At 44.6% G+C, this 21,264-nt stretch overlaps 1 protein-coding gene across 3 annotated transcripts in view; it reads right to left on the bottom strand.

Annotated features, from left to right (window-relative positions):
* The window catches only part of LOC108884963 (metabotropic glutamate receptor 7), a 189,972-nt gene that overhangs the window by 37,832 nt on the left and 130,876 nt on the right, over nucleotides 1-21,264 (bottom strand). For all 3 annotated transcript variants that reach the window (XM_051074565.1, XM_018679118.2, XM_018679119.2), the window contains 2 exons: nucleotides 12,127-12,327; nucleotides 5,597-5,736 (listed from right to left, as the gene is read on the bottom strand). In XM_051074565.1, coding sequence (XP_050930522.1) covers nucleotides 5,597-5,736; nucleotides 12,127-12,327 — 341 coding nt within the window. The remainder of the gene's footprint in view (nucleotides 1-5,596; nucleotides 5,737-12,126; nucleotides 12,328-21,264) is intronic.

The raw sequence follows: 21,264 nt of genomic DNA on the forward strand, positions 1-21,264 counted from the left end.
TTTGAGGGTCATAGAAAGTCTCTGTCTCTGCCTGTTTTTGTAAACTTTCTCTCGCACTTCTTCACACTGTGAACACACAGACAGGCCTGCAGTCGTCTGGACTCTCTCCCTCTGTCTGTTTTTCCAGCTCTTCCCACTTTCTCGTTGTCTGTTTGGTGGCATTTGCTTTCAGGGACCTTCCTCTGTTGAAGTGACACTGATGTGCCATTGTGACAGCCTCTGTCTCCTCCAGCTACATTACAGAGAGAGAGGGCAGACGGAGGAGAGGACGAGATCCAGATACGTTTCCCTCTGTCTGAGTCTCTCTCAGGGTTTTATTCTCTCTGTCTGTTTTTTGCACCACACTGTGATGTTCAGGCCTCAGACAGGTTTATTTCATTTTATTTGAACAGTTACATTGAAATGAACCCAGGTGAGGAGAAACACAGCACGTATCCACACAGCAGCTCCACCTGAGAAACAAGCTGCAAACACAACACTGACATGATGACGACCAGCGTCGCCTTCTTTTTGTTTGGGTGGAGGTGGGAGGAGGTTTCTCTTTTACTTCACAGAGAAGACAAAGGGTGAAGCCAAAGACTGGAACAGATGTTATTTTATTTGACTGGGCGACAAGGCTGACCAGCACGCTCTGCAGGATGAAGCAGCTTTCCACAGTTCAACACTGACACGAACATCGAGGCCAAACAGAGCGAGGATGGAAACTGGATCTGCTGAATCCTGAGCAGAAGAAATCACTGCTCTGGTGCCTGCAGAGATTTCAGACGACGTGCTTCCTCTGACTGCAGCTTTCAAAGACTCATGGAGTTTGAGGAACCTGAACGCACCGCGCCTTCACTGAAGACCCTCACCAGACAGACTGAGGCAGCTGCAGCTCTGAACAACAATCTGGTGGAAGCAGAGCACCTGATGAACTCTGAGCTGGAACTCAGTGTGTCGCTCTGTGAAGCTGAGCTGGACGATAACTCTCTGGAGGTTCATCATCAACTGGTTGAATATCACTGCTGCTTTAAGTCTGATACAGCAAACTTCCTGCACCCAAACCGACACATGACATTTAAGACTTCTGTGGCCAGAGGCCGACACTCACACACACACACTCACACACTCACACACTCACACACACTCACACTCACTCACACACACTCACACACTCACACACACTCACACACACTCACACACACTCATCTGTGACTCATCCACAGAGACACTGAGGCAACAGCAGCCGAGCAGAGGACTTCCTCCCACCTCAGCGTCCTCTCTGCTTCACATGACGTGTGTATACACCCCAAAGGCTCAAAGCATCACGTAGCATGCTCAATCAATTTGGTCCTCTGAAGAGACCAACTGCTGGGCTAATATACACGGCGTTTACTAAAGGGAAAAAGAAATTACAAGTGATAAATTGAATTAATCTGAATTGAGGCTGGAATGGGATGAAACAGGGTCTGCAGCCTGGAGAGGATTAGCAGCAGATGTCAGGAGAGCAGGAGGAAATGAAGGAGGGGGAAATATTGTCTGTGTCCTGTGGTGTCCTTGCCTTTAATGATAAAAAATAATATCGTCTCCTCAGTGAAGACTCTGGGACCAAGTTATGATATTAAGAAAAGGCCTGTGAATCGACAGAAAGGTATTGAGAGGCAGACTCTGAGTCGTCATCAGAAAGTGCCATTTCCCAAATGAAGCTGGTAATCCCATAACATGGATATGAACACTTTAATCTGCCAATATGAATTCAAGAGTCAGATTACACTGAACAGATAATCCAACATGTCCCCACTTTCTCTGCTGCTTTTCTTTTTGTTTGTTTGATCTGTGTGTGTGTGTGTGTGTGTGTGTGTGTAGGCAGTAACTGAGAGTGAGACGAGCGAATCAAATCTCTCATCAGCTCCTCTGTGTGGAGTCTGAACATGGAGACTTTACAAACCTGTCCCCAAACATCCACCACGTCTCCATCGTCCACTAACAGTCCAACACTCCACATTTACAAAGATCCAAACTCAGCAGCAGCTCCTGAATCAGCTCATATCACATCAGTCACAGGTGATCTGTTCCAGACCTGGAGAAGGACCTGAACACATCGAGGCATCGACCAACAGACGGTGTTCCAGTAGACAAGGCCGTCAGAGATCATCCTGTCTCTCCACGTGAAGCGATGGCTCCACAGGCCAGAGACACTGAAACAAAGACTCCATGATGGACGGGGTTACCACAGTAACCACCAGCAGGAGGTCCAGGTCTGATCTGCCTCCACCTCTGCTCACTGAGGCCACATGATCTGAACTCTGCCACTGCTGATGTTAAAAAACTAAAACACTGTTAAATGACTCATTAACAGAGTGGTGGAGTTAAGACTCCTCATTGCTCTGTTTTCCTTCACTCCAGCATCACTCCTCCTCCTCCTCCTCCTCCTCCTCCTCCTCCTCCTCCTCCTCCTCCTCCTCCTCCCTCCTCCTCCTTCTTTCTTTCTTTCTTGTGCAGAGTATCTGTACCATGTTTCCTGTGTGGTTTTAGGAGGACGTGGCCTCAGTAAATCCTGCAGAACGTCTCCACCTGCTCCTTCTGTGGTTTACTGTTAGATGAATGTTTCTTTAAAGAGGAGAGAAACACAGCTGACTGACACAGCAGTGATTCCAGCCTGTGTGATGGATAACCTGCAGAATGCATCACATCCTCACCTGAACAACAGCTGCAGTAAATCAGAATCCACTTTTCATTCAGAAAACTTTCCTTGATAGCGGGGGTGTTTTCCATGTTAGGAGTCACACAGTCTAACTGGGACAGAGAAAACACATCATGTGTTTATGTGTTGTTAATGGATCCTGGTCCTGGTCCTGGTCCTGGGTGGATTCTAGCTGCAGAGTGAGAGAGACGTCCTGTTGAAGCCTGACAGACCCCATCAGACTGAAACACTTTCTGAGCCATGAAACCACAGCCCTGTTCAGCAGGAGGCTGAAGACAGACATAAACTCTGAAGTCTTCATACGTGGAAGCAGAAAAACTTTCATTTAAATCTCCATGTCCATCTCTGCCCTTCATTCACAGACATGTGATAGTAGAGCAGGTCATGTATGTCAGTGTGCCACTTTAAGATAACTGATGTGTTCATAACTTGACATCTGATTCTGTGCCTTGATGTCAAATCGCCTGAGTAAATCAGTGTACATGCACCCTGCTTAAATCACATTAGGTTCCACTGTCACACTTGAACATATAGTTCCAGTAATAGCTCTCCTCAGTAATGTGAGGAGTGACACACACCACAGAATACACACAAAGGAATTACCAGGATAAAGGGAAAGAAGCAGTAATGGGAGGTCTAATAGCAACAGCTCTGCCACATCTGGCTTACCAGGAGGCTATGGAGGTGAATAATTTAGTGTTGTGAAGAAGCAGAGACATGGCCCTGAATGCAGAAGCAGAGGACTGGTGCAGATCAAACCACAGCCACAGTGTTAGCATGAGGACAGACACAGAAACAGAGGGTTTTCTGAGGGACACGTGATCAAACAGCTTTTCCTCTGTGAGCAGGAGAAGAACCGAGGAACTGAAATCAGCGTCTTGTCAGTATGTAGCTGTCCATAGACACTGACCACTGATCAGCTGACTGAGTCCGTCCCCCTCTCTCATCATGACTCTGTCAGACTCGTCCTCTGTCACAGCTGGAACTCTGCTGTTTGACTCCGTTTCTCCTCGTTTCACAAACTGAAACTGAACAAACACTGAAAAACTCCCTGCACACACACTGACAGAACCAGGCTAAAAACAACCCATAATGCAACACTCTGAAAGACTGTAGTTACAGTTCCTTATTCTACGCTTAGGACGCTTCCTGTCCTTTAAAGAATAAGAGAAGAACTGTGAGAAAGACTTGAGCTTTACATCTGAACTTTCATGTAGTTACACTGTGAGAAACTGGGTTTGATTTGAGATCAGAGATTTGATTTCTGCAGATCTGAGTTTGTTTTTTCTTCATGAGATAAATCCTCAGATGAATCCTGAGCGTATCGACCTGTGAGCTCTGAATCAAACTGAATCCTGAGTTGACTGAATCAGAGATCCACTGCCAACGTCCCGCACCAGACACCACAGACAGACCCAGAGTCCTCTGTCCAGAGCTGAGGAGGAGGACCTGTGTGGTGAGTATTCCTGACCTTTATCAACACTGCCTGTGCTTCAACAGTGTAAACTCTTCATCAGACACACACTCATATCCAGACCTGTCAGATTGTCCTGAGCGCTCAGAGTCATGAATGATGCCTGACAGATTTCAGGAGTTCTGGTGATGCTGGCCAACTTTCAGGAAGCAGCGCTCGTTATAACTCTGCTTAATAATTCAGCATCACTTTGCTCTGGAGCGTACACGATCTGTGGAAACTAAAAAGCATCTCAGGACACCAGCTACTGAGAATAATCAAACACACGCAGCAACGAGTACATGAAGATTAAGATTTCACCTTCACCACAGCAGAGATCCACTGTCTCTTCACAGTCTGCTCTTAATTTACGTTAATTAACAGTCAGAGTCGTGCTTCCTCCATAATGTCATGCTTTAACATCTTCACTCATTAGAAAGTTCAGAAGACTTCAGTCACTGTCTCTGCTTCATCTGCATTTCTCTCAGTGCACGAACACAGTCTGAGCTAAATGCTAACATGTTTAGCAGCTGTTCAGCATTTCACTTTAGCATATTAGCATGCTAACATCACAGGACGTCATTGGTTCTGCAGGTTCCTGCTCATAAACCAAACTACTGGTTCATCAGTCGTCAGGATTCATCCTCTGAGGATCCTGACTCTGACCTGCAGGTGGTGCTGGTCCATCAGAGACAGACCTCTGTCGTTCCTTCAGTGTGGTCCGGATCAAACAGCCTAATAAATCTGTAAACCTCTCACACCATCAGATAATCTCCTCTGACCATCAGTCCTCATCAAACCTTGTGGAAAGGCCGAGTGCGCAGCGGTGAACACTTCTCACCCTCATCAGCCGCCATCTTAGCTACACAGAGGAAGAGCAGATTATCAGAGAGGAGGACATGTTGTCACATGACACACGGGGAAGAAAGCAAGCTGCTCACGTTTAAGAGAGCGAAGCAGCACGTGGATACACCACGAAACAACCACATGATGATGATAGGTGCACGGCGGCCATGTTTAATTAGAGAAAACACTGCCCTCATGCACAACATGAGTACACAGAGTACTACATGAGTACACAGAGTACTACATGAGTACACAGAGTACTACATGAGTACACAGAGTACTGTATGTGTACTAACTGAAGTATTTGATCTTGATTTGTCAGCTGATCTAATCCTGCAGTTACAGCAGCAGTGGGGTTGTCATATATTATGGCAGTAATGTTGTTCATATTCATCTTTCAAATTAAAACTGACCCAGATTTACAGCAGGGAAATCATTAATCACTGACACTGTGATTCATGCTCCTGATATGTACAAGCTGCTAACAGAATATTTACCACCATTCATCTGAAACCTGAATGTTACTGGGACCTGGTCGAATGATGTTTCCATGTCTGTTAGTTTGCTGTGTGTCAGTATTCAGAGCAGTTTCATGTGTTGCTGTTTTCACTCACGCTGAGCTGCAGGGTCTCTGTCCACTGTCCGATCACGCGGTACCCCGGCCCGCTGACGTTACTCCACTGGTACTGAAACAGGTCGTAGCGTCCGGGAGCGTCGCCGTTACGGTTGAACGTCACTGAAGTACCAGCACTTCCTGTGAGGAGGAGGAGGAGGAGTCAGTCAGTCAACATCTTAATGCTCAGTTAGTCATCTGTTAAATGGTCTGCGTCTACACAGCAGACGTTCACAGCTCCAGTTAAAGCTCATGTCTCTGTTAATGTGAGGAAGGTTCAGTCTCTCAGTTTATTTATTCTCTTCTTTCGTGATATTCCTTTTCTACATTTTTTCTAAATGGAATTTTCTGCAGTTTCCACTCAGATGTTTCTGTGCAGAAACAGAACAGTGAAGAGAAATGTCTAAACACAGCAACACCCAGAAAAAATACAAGTTTCTAAACTGACTGTGCACTGAGCCAGAACTGAGTAAATAAATACATTTTATTTTCTACAGATCGCTGTCTGCTGCTGGTCAACACTGTGACAGGATGTGAAGCTGTGAGTCTGGATGTTTCTTGCTGAAATGCATTCTGGGAGGTGTAGTCGACTTCTCTGCTTCAGCTTTTGTGTCCGCGGGCGTCTCGTAGCTTTGACTGTCAGTCAGTTTTGTTGTGGATGATTGAAGCAGGAGAAGAGATCAACGTATAAACTGCTGCTGCTTCCCGTCGCCTGGAAGCCAGCACAGACCTGATCCGGTCTCTCAGGACGGGTCGTCTCTCTGACCTCCCGTCCTCTCTGCACCCTGAGCTCTCTCCCTCTTCTATCATTCCTCTGTTCTTTGTCCCTGTGTGGTGCTGGGATCCCCCCTCAAAGATGCTCTGTTTATTTACTCTGTTAATCACTCTCTGGTGTGGGGACCAGGACTCTGGTGTGGGACCAGGACTCTGTGGCGTGGGGACCAGGACTCCCTTTCAAGTCTGTGTTTAATTTAGAGCGAAGGAGGAGGGAGACAGACAGAGAGAAAAACAGAAATGTGGAGGAGAGAGAGAGCAGCTGACAGACGGAGGAGAGGGGACAGATAGTGTTGGACTTCCTCTCTTCAACATGAACCAAAGAGAAAAGAACACACAGATGTCCTCAGGTCAGAAACAACTGGCAGGAAACTCCACTGGTTACGTGACATTTTTCTCCTGAATATTTTCCCATGTTTCCATTTAACACGGTCAGAGCCTGTCACATTCACTGTGTCATGCTACATGCTAAGAAGCAGCCTGTACGTGCATCTGATCTCTGAGAGAGTGTGTTGTTATTCATCTGACATACTGAGTGTGTGTGAGTGTGCGTGCAGGTCTGTGGCGTGTCATGCTAATGCACTTAGCATGTTTATCCTCAGCTGCAGTAATGTAGTCAAACTGAGTTCATCCAGCCTGTCCTCTGCTCTCTGCTGGGTTTTATTCTTATTTTTTCCTCCTCAGCCGAGTGTAAAAACATTTTCTAACATTTCATTATTCTGTGCAAACAAGTCTTAAATTCCTGTGATTTCATATAAACCAGAAACAGGCAGCTGCAGGCAGCACAGGCACACGACAGAGTCCAAATAAACCCACAAAAATCCACAAAGTCCAATAAGAGAAGAAAACCAAACAGTCACATGAGGATCCAGAGGCAATACTCTGACAGCTAAACAGAGGAGAGACAGGACTGTAATCAACAGACTGAACACAGGTGTAACAGGTGGGAACAAAGGCACGGAGTAAAAGCAAAATAAAACAGGAAGCACCAGACAAGGAACACAGGGAAAGGAATACCAAAATAAAACCCAGAAACCAAAGTCAGTCTGGGTCGTCAGAAACTTCTCTCTGCCTCTATTCCAGACTTTACAGTAATCTATCCCTGCAGTAACCTGTAATCCCACATGATGATGTAGATGACGTGGCTCCCGGCTCACAGTCCAGCACATGAACACACAGTTCACCTCAGTGTGGTGACACATGTTACAGCCTGCTCCTGAATCTGTTAAAATGACTTTAAAATCAGATTAGTGAAGAGTTTGTGTGGAAGCTGAAGCAGCAGAGCAGGTGAAACTTCACCTAGAGCTCAGCTCATATTCAAACCCTCAAACCTGGTCCAGGACCGGATAATGAAAGCAATTATCCTCTGAGAAGTGGAGCACTTATCTGGGATCACAGGTAGGAATCAAAAAAAAAAAAAAAAAAGCAAACTGGTCCATTTGTGTTTTTTCAGAACGACACAGCTGACGACGCTGAGGATGAAGGTGAAGGTTTGTGTGAGAGCAGCAGAGTGGAGGCTCTCAGAGTGGACGGTTATAATGGAAGCTGAGTGGACAGTGTATGTGCAGGTAATGGTGACATGGACCTGCACATACAGGCTTTCATAGAGCTTTTAAGCCTTTTACTGGGTCTGGGAGGTTCTGATGATTTAAACTTTAAACCCTTAGAAAAGTGCCTTTGACTGAAGATTCAACAAAATGAAATAATGTTAAAATATCATCATGACAATAAAAAGCTTTAACAGGTTTTACTCGTGATGATCAAAGTTTCTCCTTCCTCGTCTCATCTCTGGATCTGAACGACACTTTCAGCTGCAGAGGTTTTAAAATGCTGAGAGTCCATGACGGTCCATGTGGTGCCTGTTTGGTGTCGAGCACACAAACGCTTCAGATCAATACCTGGGTTAATAGCTACCAAAGGCAGCACACACTGACCTCTGATATAAAATGGATTTTGTTTCTCAGTCGATATTTGGCTCATGTTTGTTTCAACAGGGAAAAACAATGGAGAGAGTGTCTGTCTGTCTGCCTGTCTGTTTGCCTGCTGTCTGTCTGTCTGTCTGTCTGCTGCCTGTCTGTCTGTCTGTCTGTCTGTGGAGGAGGCTGATGAGCGTTCTTCTCTTTTTATGCTGTCGATGCTTTAATCACTGAGATACATTTTGATCTCTGAAATATCATCTGGTGCTGAAGAGAAGCAGGTTCCAGATATTCAGGGTTTAAAGGACTGAACCCAGCTGTGCTGAGGCAGAAAGGCTGTGGGCTCCACCTCCACCTCTCTTTGTACTCATTAACACTCTAATATGAGTGAGTGAGCAGTTCAGCTGCCACGTTTGTTCTAAATTAGCACAGTGCAGCTAATTACCTGAAAAAGAATCTCTGTGGAGGAGCAGGTTTCTGACGCTCCGTCTCTAAAACTACAAAGAATCACAAAATGTAAAAGACTCAGTGATGGAATATTTACACAAGAAGCTAAATATCCAAAGGAGGAGGAGTCAAACACACTGACTCTCTCATATTCAACTCATTATAGTTCTATTTATATTTATATATTTATATTCATTGTATTTTTCAGTCATTTGTGCAACATAAATAAACTCATTTATATCATATGATTTATTGTTAGCTAAGGAGCAGCAGTAGTTGAGTGAGTAGTGTAAGGGATTACTTGACATTCAGTAATCAGATTACAGTTTGGGTTTGGTTTGTTTGAGGTGTAGTTTGGTCTGTGTGCAGAGACAGACCGGTCCAGGACGTCTCCAACAGACCAGCTTCACTCATGTTCTTTCCCAGTGACACGGTGAAACTGAGGAACGCTAATGCTAAGCTAGCTGCTGATCCCACAGCTGGCTCCTGGATTAACCAACAGTCTCCTGCTGGCTTCAGATCAAACTCAGAAGTTTCACTGACGATTCCTCGCTCTGACTTGATTCTAATTTTCATTCTAATTCTTTTTATGGACGGCGCTGTAAAAGAAGCAGTCAGTTTTACTGACCTCCTTAAAGCGGCACTAACTGATTATTGTGTCCACATGTTACGTCTGAACGACACTGTTCCCTGTCAGCTCTGTGTTTGGGCTCCTCCTCCTCCAGCTGCTGAATGCTCCTCTGTTCACCAGCTGCTCTCTGACTGACTGTCTGCACGTTAAACACTCTATCACATCGATTATAGCTCCATCAATAGCAGGAGATGTCACTCCATTAAAGACAAAATAAGTCATCTGTGTCCTTCATCATCCTGTACCAGCAGGAGTATCTCTAAAGCACAAACCCCCTCAGCTCCAGGCAGCCAGAGCAAAGACAATAACACCACGCTGCAGAATACACTTGTAATAACTCTGTGATTCATTTGCATTTTGGCTGCAGAGTGAAACGTCTTCCAAGGCCGACTGCTTCACTCATAAAGCCGCTCCGTCTTCCATTATTGCACGTCTGAAAAGAGCAGTAGGGTGATGAAACTCCTCAGGCAGTTTATGTTCCTAAACACTGAACTGGACGGAAAGTTAAGTTTTGAGAAGCCAGAAATCTCAGCACCTGGCACAGTCAGTCCCCGGCTTCAATGAGAGCAGTCATTTTGTGCTATGGGCCAATAAAAGTCTTAATTATTGCCCCGTTAAGACCAGGACCATATATCATCTCAATTTATAACACCTGCTCTCCTCTGTGCAGCAGAGGAAGCTCAGCTGATTCAGTGGATCAGCAGAGCATCCTGCTGGATTAAGATCTGAGAGGATCAGCTGTTTCTGCTCTTTTAATAAGGTTTTCCCAACTTTAAATGAGACCATATCTAACTCCTCCTGCTGAAGCCAGCTTCACACAGATAGAATGAATGAACTACACTGAGTACAGGACTGAAACAAACAGAGAGGCTCTCAGATCCTCTGCTGCTCTTCTTTCTTCTTCTTCTGTTTCTTTTTAAAGAGGTTTTTATAGTTTCCTCCATGAAATCTGCTGAGGCTGTTTCCTGTTGTTAAGGTTCATCCTCCCTCTGGATCTCACAGCAACAGACACTCTGGTTAGTTTTAAAATGAAATTAAACATCTACCTTTTTAATCTGGGCTCATTTGAGCTTGTGAAACTGTTTTGTATTTATTTGTTTTCCCTGTTGGTTTAATGTCTTTATATCTGACACCTGACACGACAGGATGAGAATGAAATGACTGCGGAGTCTTTACTCTGTGATACCACTTCAGTCCCCTGGTTCACACCTTCTACATGTGAGGTGTGTTGCGTTGTGTTGCAGCACACAGTATTTCACATGATTTAAATTAAGTCAGTTCCATATAGACTCATTGCTTCAAGCAGAATTGTGACCTAAATTTAGCTGAAACTTTTTTTTCTTTCTTTGAGAAAACAATAAGCAGCTGCTCAATCTGCTGCCTCCAGACACTGGATTTAAAAACCATTTATGATGCTTCAGACCAGGATGTGTCCAAACCTCTCACCCCTGCTCATCGTCCTGTGTCATGAGTCTTTTAATGAGTCAGTTACAGGCACTTTGTTCTGTGCACGCCAACCTGCAGTGAGATGATTTTATCATTAATCAAGTTTCTTGGACTGGAGAACTGTTCTGAGGTCAGGTGGAAGTCTTGTCCTTCATCATGTGGAGGTGGGGCATGGAGCCTCACCTGGAGGAAACGTGGACTTTCCTTCCACATCAGCAGAGAGAGGCTTCGACAGCAGCTTCACGTCGAATCAGCTGAATCTGAATCTGCTGGTTAACGTCTGTGATGAGTGACGCAGCGTTTCTCCATTTTCACAGAGATGTTGGTGTTTGGGAAACTGGAGATCATTTCTCATAGAGCTGAAAATGATTTCATGCCTGCAGACGTTCATGAGCGAGGTCCGCTTCTTCCTCTCCTCTGCTGGTCACCGTGTTCAGGAGGTCATCTGTTTTGGTGCTTGAAATGGGTTCATCTTGGCTCCACAATAGCAGTGGAATATATGAATAAAATAGTAGATGAGATTGTAATATTGTTTCTCTGAGCAGAGGAGTTATGTGTTACTGTACTTTCATCAAATGACAAAAGCCTTCATTGCATATTTATGAATAAAAACAGATACGATGGAAAGTCAATAAAGGCTCAAGGGTTAAACACCCAAACTTTTATTTAAAGATAAGAAATGCTGATGTGTTTAGTTTGACTGGACAGAGCGCTCACTCTTTGTTTGGGAGACAGAGTTTATCAGTGTTTCTTTCTTCTTTTCTCCTCTTGTGCATCTTCTTCGCTTCATAATAAAATGTTCATCCAGTCTTGTCGAGCAGATTCCACCTATTCCTCTTAAACCCAGAGCTGACGTGTCAGTGTTGTGTAACCCAGCAGCAGCAGAGTGACAGTAAACAGTAAGAAGTGGTTCACACACTCACACATGTTTGGCCTTGTGTTTCCGTCACTCTGTGCTGAGCTCCACATTAACGTGTTCTGATGTAGTTACATTAAAACAGAGAGGATGGATTAAAACCTTTACAAAAACAACTCCATATAAAGCCTGATGAGCAGCGTGGTTATGATGGGAGATAAAAAAACCTTAGACCGTGATATGGAGGCAATTTTATGAGACAATCTAGACTATTTTATGCACTTTTATAACCAGCAGTGTTTTTACGGTCAGGGTTCGTTTGCTACTTGGGTTGGTTTTCGATTTTCCTCCACGTGAAGCTGCTTCACTCGTGTATTTTGGCCTTGGAGCACAAAGCGCAGCACAGATTGTAACGGCACATTTTATCGCCTGCAGAAGGACAGAACCATCAGTCCACTCACCATTGAAGCTGACGCTGCGGATGTACTTGAGTAGTTTCTTCCCTCCAGCCAGATCCATCTCCGGGCAGATGCCGGAGTTCTCGGGACACAGGTCTCTCTGCATGTTGTGGAGGGCGTGGGCCATGGCGTAAACCGCATCGATCACAAACTGGACCTTTCCTTCCTGCTCGTACTTGGAGTCGATGCCGATTCGCTCCTGACCTGAGAGACAGAGAGAGAGGGAGATAAGACAGGTGACAGGAGGTGACTGTTCATCATGGTTTCAGAGGTTCAGAGGGTTTCCACAGGTTCAGGACTTTTCTCTGATCTGTAGGTTTGTGTAGCAGCAGCAGCAGAAAATGGAAATATCAAAGTCCATGAACCTGCAGCTGTACTCAGTGAGTAAATGTACTCAGTTACTTTCCACCACTGCTCAGGTGTTTGCACTTTGTGCCATGATTCATTACATAACTCAGCCTGTGTATTATTTGGCTTCAGCAGTAATTGAACAGGTCAGAGACACTGTGGACCTGCTGACGTCTGTCCTCAGATTAACGACACTGGAATATTCTCCTGCCGCTCTGTTAACACAAAGGCTCCCTGTGTAAAAGTGAAACATTTAGAAATACTGTGTGTGATGAGCGGGGGGTGTAGCAGAGCATGGAGAGAAGTGCTGAGCAGCCTGCTGAGACAACGACCGGTACCGTTATCAGAGCGCTGTTCTCCCGTCGGGGCTGAAGCCTGAGGGAGTGAAACCTGAGCCTGTCTCAGCAGAAAACACGAGCGTGTCCACAGTCGTGTGCTCCCAAAACAGCAGCGCGCTGCATTCATTTAGAGAGTGATAACAGGATTATGGTGACTGCTGCATCAGTCTGCCAGTAACAGGAGAGGATCCTGGCCTTTTTATTAAAGGCTGGATGGAGGCTGGACATGTGGTCTGTGCTGATATGATGGAGCTGCCTCTCTGACCACAGCTGAGGAACTCACTGTTAATGCTGCTTAAATGTTAATATGTTTTGTTGAAGTGAAACAGAGTCAGGGACTAATATCAGTTTTTTATTTTTTTATTTAACCTTTATTTAACCAGGGAGAAACCTGGTGACGTCAGCTCAGAGGTCTCATACACACCACATTATTATATCAACTATACTGAAATAATAGAATATAATTAATAGATGTTCTAATCATTTGTGGCTGTGGAATTTAAATACACAAATAAACACGGCTAAATGAAGGTGTGACATTTAAAACTCAGTTTCACGTATCATAAAAGGTACAGAAGTATTAGTATCAAATGTTATTAAAGTATCAAAAGTAAAAATACTCATTTTGCAGCATAGACAGAAACACTGGTGTCATGACTACGTTTCCTAAATATGCCTGATGACAATGAGAGGGAAAGATGCAAATCCATCCAGACAATCACACAGATGAAATAACATACAGTTATTTACAACTGTTGTTTCAGGAGTGTGAATATCCAGCAGCTGCAGGGCCACAGCTCACACTGAACACTTCTAAAAAAGAAAAAGAAACACCTTGATATTTCATTTAAACCAGGACAGAGTTTCTGCTGTGGCCTCGTTGTTCTCCCAGACTCTAATGTAAACCTTTATTCTACATTCTCCTGAAAAAACAGGTCTGCTATTTAAGTTGGACGAGACGTCTGACTCAGGTTTATCTGCTCTCTGGTTCATACACAACACAAACTGAACAGACTCAGAAACAGAGCTGATGTCAGTTCTGTTTCAGTCTTTATAAAACATATTCATCAATAATCATTTAGCAGCAAATTTAACTGCACAACCAGGAAAAACTGAGCTCGTCCTCTGCAGGAAAACAGTCACACACATACTGTTATTATAGCTGCCATATTTCCACTATGAGCTCTCAAGGTATTTTTATTCAGTAGATACCTGTGTGCAGCAGGAATCAGATGGAGGTTGTGGTGATTATTGATTCACTCCTCAGTTTGTTTGGCTGCACTGGAAACAATGACAATGACGTCACAACCGTCGACAATCCTGTTTCCAGAGTCTCCTGTTTTCCAGACACTGCAGAGCTGCTGCGAGTTGTTTGAACAGAGTCCAAAACAGTGTTAGCTAGCCTTAACCCTAGCTAATGTTGGCAGGTCCCCCTGATCAGCTGATAAGCTCTGGGTTTTACAGGGTGTTTCTTGCTATGAGCCCATGTGCTGCCCAGAAATAGTGAAAATAATTAGCTTTGACCGATAGCAGCAGGTGCTAACGTTAGCAAGGTTAGCTGGCTAACATTAGCACCCGCTGATGTCAAACGTAGTTTTTCTTAATTTGTTTAAAAAGTGTAACTTCTCAGCTGCAGCCGTTTCCTCTTGGACCTGGAACCAGGATTTTCATTGGTCGTCCCGTCAGACTGAACTGGAATTTGACCCCCCAGGCGTCGGCGCTGGTTTTAAATATGAAACTAATTAAAGCAGTATAATATCCCAGGTCAACAGTGAGGAGTAAAAGACATTAAAAAACATAAACCTGGGTCTGACTCCAGCCTCCGAAGCCAAAGAATGTGCTCCATGGTGGTGCACCCCCACCCCATCGTTCCCCTTGATCTTGTGAATACCCAGCAGGCATTTCAGAGTTAATTAGTGAGCACCGTTCATGTAACACAGGGACAGAGCAAAGACACGTTTCTGTGTTGGCCTGAATGATGGCTGGTGTTTGGTGGCTCAAACATAAACCAGAGCAAATATATATATGTTCATTATGATGATGTGAAGGCGAGAGGCAGAGAGCAGCAGAGGCTGCTGGGATTTCTGATTCACCTCATTAACTTTCTTGTGCGCCTCTGCCTTCTTTCCAGTTTTCATTTGCTTTAGTATCTCTACAGTATCTCTTCATCTCTGCTGCTCTTTATGCTCCAGTCGCTCCCTCTCTCTCTCATGCAACCTCTTTTCATCTTCTCTCTTTCTCTTTAACACCCTTCACAAACACATCAACATGTTTTCTGTTTATTTATAGTTATTTCATTTGTAGAGGTCCATGCACAACATTTAACTTTCAACATCGTTTTTTCCCTCAGATTTCTCTCTGACCTATGTGCTCTGTGTCTTCAGAGACACGTGAGTCATATACATTTTATATGACAGCTGTATGAAATGAGAATGTGACATGTAAAATCCTCTGGTAGTGATGAACCTCCAGAGAATAATCATCTGAATGCAGCTCAGTGTTTCTCTGTGCTCGACCTGCTGAGCAGCAAACAGCAGACAGACTCTGTCAGAGAGCAGCTGGTGAACAGGGTGAAGGAGGAGGAGACCAAACACAGAGCTGAAAGAGAGGGAGCACTGACATCCATCAACACCACTCCACAGTTCAACAGGTTCAACAGTGATGAAGAGTTAATGCTGTTTACCACTTTACCATTCTCTCTCTCTTAAGGTTTCATCTTTGATATGAGTGAATGTAAAACACTAACAATAAAAATGAATCTATATTATTGTATGATAAGAACTGATGCATCAATGAGCACATCACTGTAATGTTACAGCAGGTAAAGGTGAAGCTCATTTTAACTACTTCATCTGCTGCTGGGTAGTTTCATCTCTAACAGTAAATCAGCATTATTCTGTATTAATGGTTTACATTTGAACTGTAACTAAAGCACTGAAATAAATCCCACATTTTTCTGCCTCTGAAAATCAGTGGAGTAGAAGCATAATGTAGCAAAAAATAGAAATATTCAAGTCAGGTCTCCGGATCATTTCTGGGCTCCATTAACAAACAGGGGATTAACCCAAACAGAGAGAATGTGCAGACAGAGAGGTGGGTCATCCTCACCTGGGAGCTCATTAACTGACACTGGACCCCTACATAAACTATGTACCCCCCCATAAAAAAAACAAACAACAACAACAACAACAAAACAAGTAAATCCCACCTCAGCCTCTGCTGGTCTCATAAACACAGAGAAGGATCCAGGTTTCAGGTCTCAGTCCTCTGAGGTATTAGTCAGAGTGTCCTTCCCTCCCACAGCAGACAGTTTCCTGTCGCCCACCAACGCTGATCGTGGAAGGACCAACGCTGACGTCACGTCCCCCAGGAATGTGTCACCTCACACAGACGTCAGCAAACAGGGTTTTCTAAAGGCAGCCACAGGTGGAGTGATGAGGTGGAGACGACAGTAAGGTGAGAGGAAGTTCATTTTGGTTCACTTAACAGGTTATTTCTGGGAGGACGACCGAGCAGCAGCTCTCCATCAACAGACGCTGCGTCTGCTAAACTTCACTTCTCTTTTCCACTGTCACATTTCTACTCACCTTCAACTTACAGCACATCCCTGACTCCTGTGTGGTGACGCATGGAGCTGGAGAAAGGCACTCTATGACCTGTTGTTGTTTTAGGGGGACCAGGACCACCTGGTCTGGGCTCTACTGAACTCCTCAGACTCTTCCTTTCATTCGTCTCCTCGTCTTCTCAGCCTCGGCCTGTGTCCGTCAGGGCGTCTTCTTCTGTAACGCTGTCGCTCTGGTTTTCGTTTCATTGTCGTCACTTCCTCTTTTATCTCGCTCCTGACGTACCGCTGTTCCAGCCACGTGATTGGTTCAGAGCGCAGCTGTTCTCATTATCACTGTTTTCATGTTGTCGGTCAAACATGAATCTATCAACGTATCGACGATGTTGTATTGTTCAAAAGAGGAAAAGTTATTTCCAGCCGACACTGAACACATCACATTAAGTTTTCCTGCCACGACTCTTGACTTTAAATGTGATGAGTCCATGACAACAAACGTCACACATAATTCACTTGCTCTTCACGACATGAAGTACACTCTACAGTTACAGTGTTGTCATGTAAAATCTTTGCACACACAAGTTTGTTATTCAGAGCGACTGCTGCTCGGCAATCAACAGTCTGAGGTCAGAGAAGGCTCCAATTATCCCGGATTAATTCTGGTTTACAGACATGATTTGTTCCTGCGGTTGGTGAGGAAGGAAGTTTTCTTCTACCGTGTATTTTTAGAGGTCGTGTTTACACCACACAACAATCTGCATACATTACAAAAACAAAAGAAAACAAAGCAGATTATCCAGCGCCGTCCCAGTCTCTGTTTATTTCACTGTGTCTGTGCTTAGATCAACATCCTCTGTAAACTGAGCAGCAGAAAATCCCACGAGACGCTGGAAACATGACACTTTGCATCAATCATCATGTCATGTGCTCAAACTTTTAGTTGAAAACCAACAAACTGTAAACGATAAGCAGAACTTCCTCTGAAAACTTCCTCTGTGGTGTTTCAGCAGACTGATGCTCACACTGCGACTGTAACATCATCATTTGCACTCAGACTTGACCTGCATCTCAGTCACATCTCCCCTCTCTGTTTTAGAACAAATCCTGGAGAGAAGCTGGAGCAGTGACAGACAGAGAAACACTGCAGCTTCACATGGCTCATCGTGTGAGCGAGTGGGATCTGTGTGCCTGGGTAAAAGAGATATACGTGGAGTCACAGTGTGTGGATCGACGTGTGACGGCTGGTATAAATAGAACCAGGTCAAACGTGTGAATGCAGAGCAGAAAGAAACACTGACTCAGATTCACTGCAGCTGATTTATCAAACAGACTCAGGAGGAGAGCTGCGTCTTCCTCTGCAGACAGGAAACGCTCAGCTAACAGGAGGAGACACGAGACAGAGGCTGAATTTACAAAGATCAAGACCCCCGACGTTTAATCTATTAACAATTGAATTCTATTGTAAAATCACTTCAGGTTATAAGAGCACTGTCTTTTCAGGCGCCTATTTAATGCGTTCAACACTGCTTTATTCAAACATCAGCTGTAGAGGTAGCTCCTGTCTTTAGCTGCTCCAGTGATACCATCCACTGAGACTGAGACGACAGAACAGCCGAGACAAACAACAACAACAAGCAGCACAGAGACATTTAGAAAAAGCTATGCTAACGCTAACGCCACCTTCAGTCAGATCAGGATTCATGTGGACCAACGTCTGAATCTTCCTCCAGATGTCCACTAACATCACGTCTCCTCTCCAACTGAACACAGACACTGAGCTGGGCTTTAATCAGTAACTGAGCAATCAGCTGATCTCACCTGGAGACAACAGGTAGCTGTGCTAATGCTAATGCTAATAAATTATGTGAGCAAGTTTAGTGTGAGTGTGGTTCAGGGTCAGTCTGTTGTTTCACTGCAGAGCAGAGTCACATGGTCACTGCTAACAGCTGTAACCCTGGTAACAGAGACAGCTGTAACCATGGTAACTGTACACAGTAGAGACGGAGTCAGCTGTAACCGCAAAATGGTTGGAAGAAAAATGTGCGACAACATGAGCTGGAAGTCTCAGTCGTTTCCTCTAAAACTAAAACTACGAATCAAACAAGTCAAATTTGACTCAAACTAATGAACAGTTTAAAACGAGTTTTCCACTGCTGGGGACAGCTCTCATGGAGAGGAAACAAGTGAAGTTTGAACTGGTAAATAAACAGCACCTTTAAAAAAAGACAAGAGGAGCAACCGACAGAGAAAAAAGTGTTGTAGAGAATTTGTTCTGCTCTTTATTTGTCGCTGCTGTGCAGTCTCATAAATAAATGATGAGAGGAAATAAAATAGAAGAGGCAATTTGGCTGAGGATGAGTGAAACACAGAAGGAGACATGCCATCAATACGACTCCCAAACAGCCTCAATACAGACACAGGAGCAGCACAGCTAGCCAGGCGGCTAACAGCACGACATCAGGAGCCTGTTAGCGCCACCAATCACAGCTCTGACCGACAAACACTGAGCTCAACACGGAGCATCATCATTTCACACTGATGCTGTACCACACAGTATTCATACTGATCCTCACACTGAGACCACAGGAGTTAACAGTGATCAGAGCGTCTGCTGGGAAATCTGTAAGTGACCACAGACGTCATCAGCTCCTCAGACAAGCTGATGTGTTGTAGCTATAGATCATTGAAGTGAAGTGAAATGGAAAATGATCAGTGACAGATTATTATTATATTTGTCCTCGTCATCTATCAACAGAATGAATCTGTTTTCTTCATATACGTTAGAGTCTGTAACTATGTGATCCTGATCTTTGTCCTGTACGCAACATTTATTTCCTGTTTCCTCCAGACAAGGGAGAAAAAAAGTCACGCTCATTTTATTTGAATAATAGCTGCGTGCTAAACATTAACAAGACAATAAGAACGATTTAAAGGCAAATATAAATCCTGTCAAATATTCCTGACTATAAGAAACAGTATGAACAGATGCAGTTGAAAAGAGAGTTTGTTCTCTGAGCCTGAAACGAACACAAAGCACCGACTCTCTGATCTCTGGGACATGACATCACTTCCTGTCACGTTCATTTAAACACGTTGAATTAAAGAACCTGAAGAATTTGCGAGAGCTCGATCATCAGTGAAACATGTGGGCAGCAGAGTTCATCAGTCAGTATCAGACACAGGAGTGATTTCTGCTTCACTGACTTTCTGCCAATGTAATTCTTCTTCTCCTCTGAGAAGATGATGTGTTGGATAAATCATTTGTTTTTGGATGTTCCCTCCTTTTTTAAAGAATCCAAAGAAAACTTCTCAGGATTCTCTGGATCTTTTCATGTCAGGAGTTTTTGATCCTACGCACCTGTCACCACGACGTGAAACTACGACCTGAGGCTGAAGCCTGTTTCACACCAACACACTTTATTTTTGAACATATGCAATTACAACAAAGATCTAAAAACAAAGCCGCTCTATATTTTCTCACGGTGACACATCAAACACTGACTTTAAATAACCTCTGGTTCTCTGCTGTAGGTGGATGTAAAGATGAGCTGAACAGCACCTTGTGATTTTTACTGACGTACTCTCAGACGTCCAGTCAGCTGAGCAGACACAGCTGTCTCCTCCTGACCTGTGAGAGCCTGGTGCCGCGACCCTGTTAGATGCTGTTTTAGTTAAACTGAGAGCGAGGCTCAGCTATCAGGCTCCCTGCACTGACAGCACCAGTTATTACCCCGGGTATCTGCTGCCATGGCTCTGTTTTTAGAAAGCCTCCGGAGGCCCTGACCTCAGTCTCTAACCCCGTCTCTATTTCCTTGCCTGTGGCGAAGGGACCCAGAGCTTAATGTTATCTCACAAACAGGAGTCCCCCCCCCTCCTCTCTATGACCTGCTCATATCTCTGTTTGCCTCTCTAACACACACTGAACAGGACCAGCAGCAGACCCCACTGGCATCGTTTTATCTCGACTGCAGCCTTCAAAGGCACCGTGAGCATAATGTTATCCTGACAGCAGAGCGGCGGCTCGTCACTGCCCCCGGCTGAGTAAACTCTCCTCGCTGAACAAACACAACCACCTGTAACTTCAGGTGGGTCCACTGTGGAGCTCAGTTTGCTTCCCCCGCTCTCTCCCACGTCCTGAGCAGAAACTGTGGCTCTGCTCAGGACGTCCGACTGAACCCGACCTTCAGCTGTTCCCGGTTCCTTTCTGTTAAACTCCTCCTGCTGCTGTCTGTGCAGGTTCTCAGTGATCCAGGTCACAGTGGTCTTCAGGGCCAGAGCTGAAGGCAGCTGGACTTCTTTTAGTTAGAAAGACTTCCTCAGTTCTGGGTAAGGAGCCTCAGGTGTTCCAGGTCCCACCCTGTTGATCTTCACTCTCCTCCAGCAGAGGAACCAGGCTGAATGTAGAACCAACACCTTCCAGGTTCTCTCAGGCTCATGTGGCGAAGCTCCAGGTTACAGGTCGTTAAGTCTCCGTAATGGAAACGAGCTAAACGAGCTCCAGCCCCAAAACACCAAAGAGACTCCTGATTGCAGCTGTGTCTTTTGCTGATCTGCTCCCGAGTGATTTACAACTAATTTCAGCAAATGATCATTTGTATTAGAGGCTAAATTGAAACCAGCTGGTTTAGAGTCTTCGTTGTTAGAGAATTACTGTGCAAACGAGCAAATCTAACAAATTACAGAACAGGATTCAACGAGGGGAGCGTGAAACAGAATATTTTAATATCAGTCCAGAGAGGCTCATAATGCTCCTCTGTGTTCAGGGGACAGTGTGAGTATACAGTACAGTAGGTAATCTGAGGTGAAATCATCCATGTCATTCCTAAAGCAGAACAAACCAGATTCATTCAGTTCTCTGTGACCATCTCTGATAAGTAGGTTAATAACACAAAT

The sequence above is a fragment of the Lates calcarifer genome, linkage group LG12 (genome assembly GCF_001640805.2).
Source record: "Lates calcarifer isolate ASB-BC8 linkage group LG12, TLL_Latcal_v3, whole genome shotgun sequence".
NCBI classification, from domain to species: domain Eukaryota; kingdom Metazoa; phylum Chordata; class Actinopteri; family Centropomidae; genus Lates; species Lates calcarifer.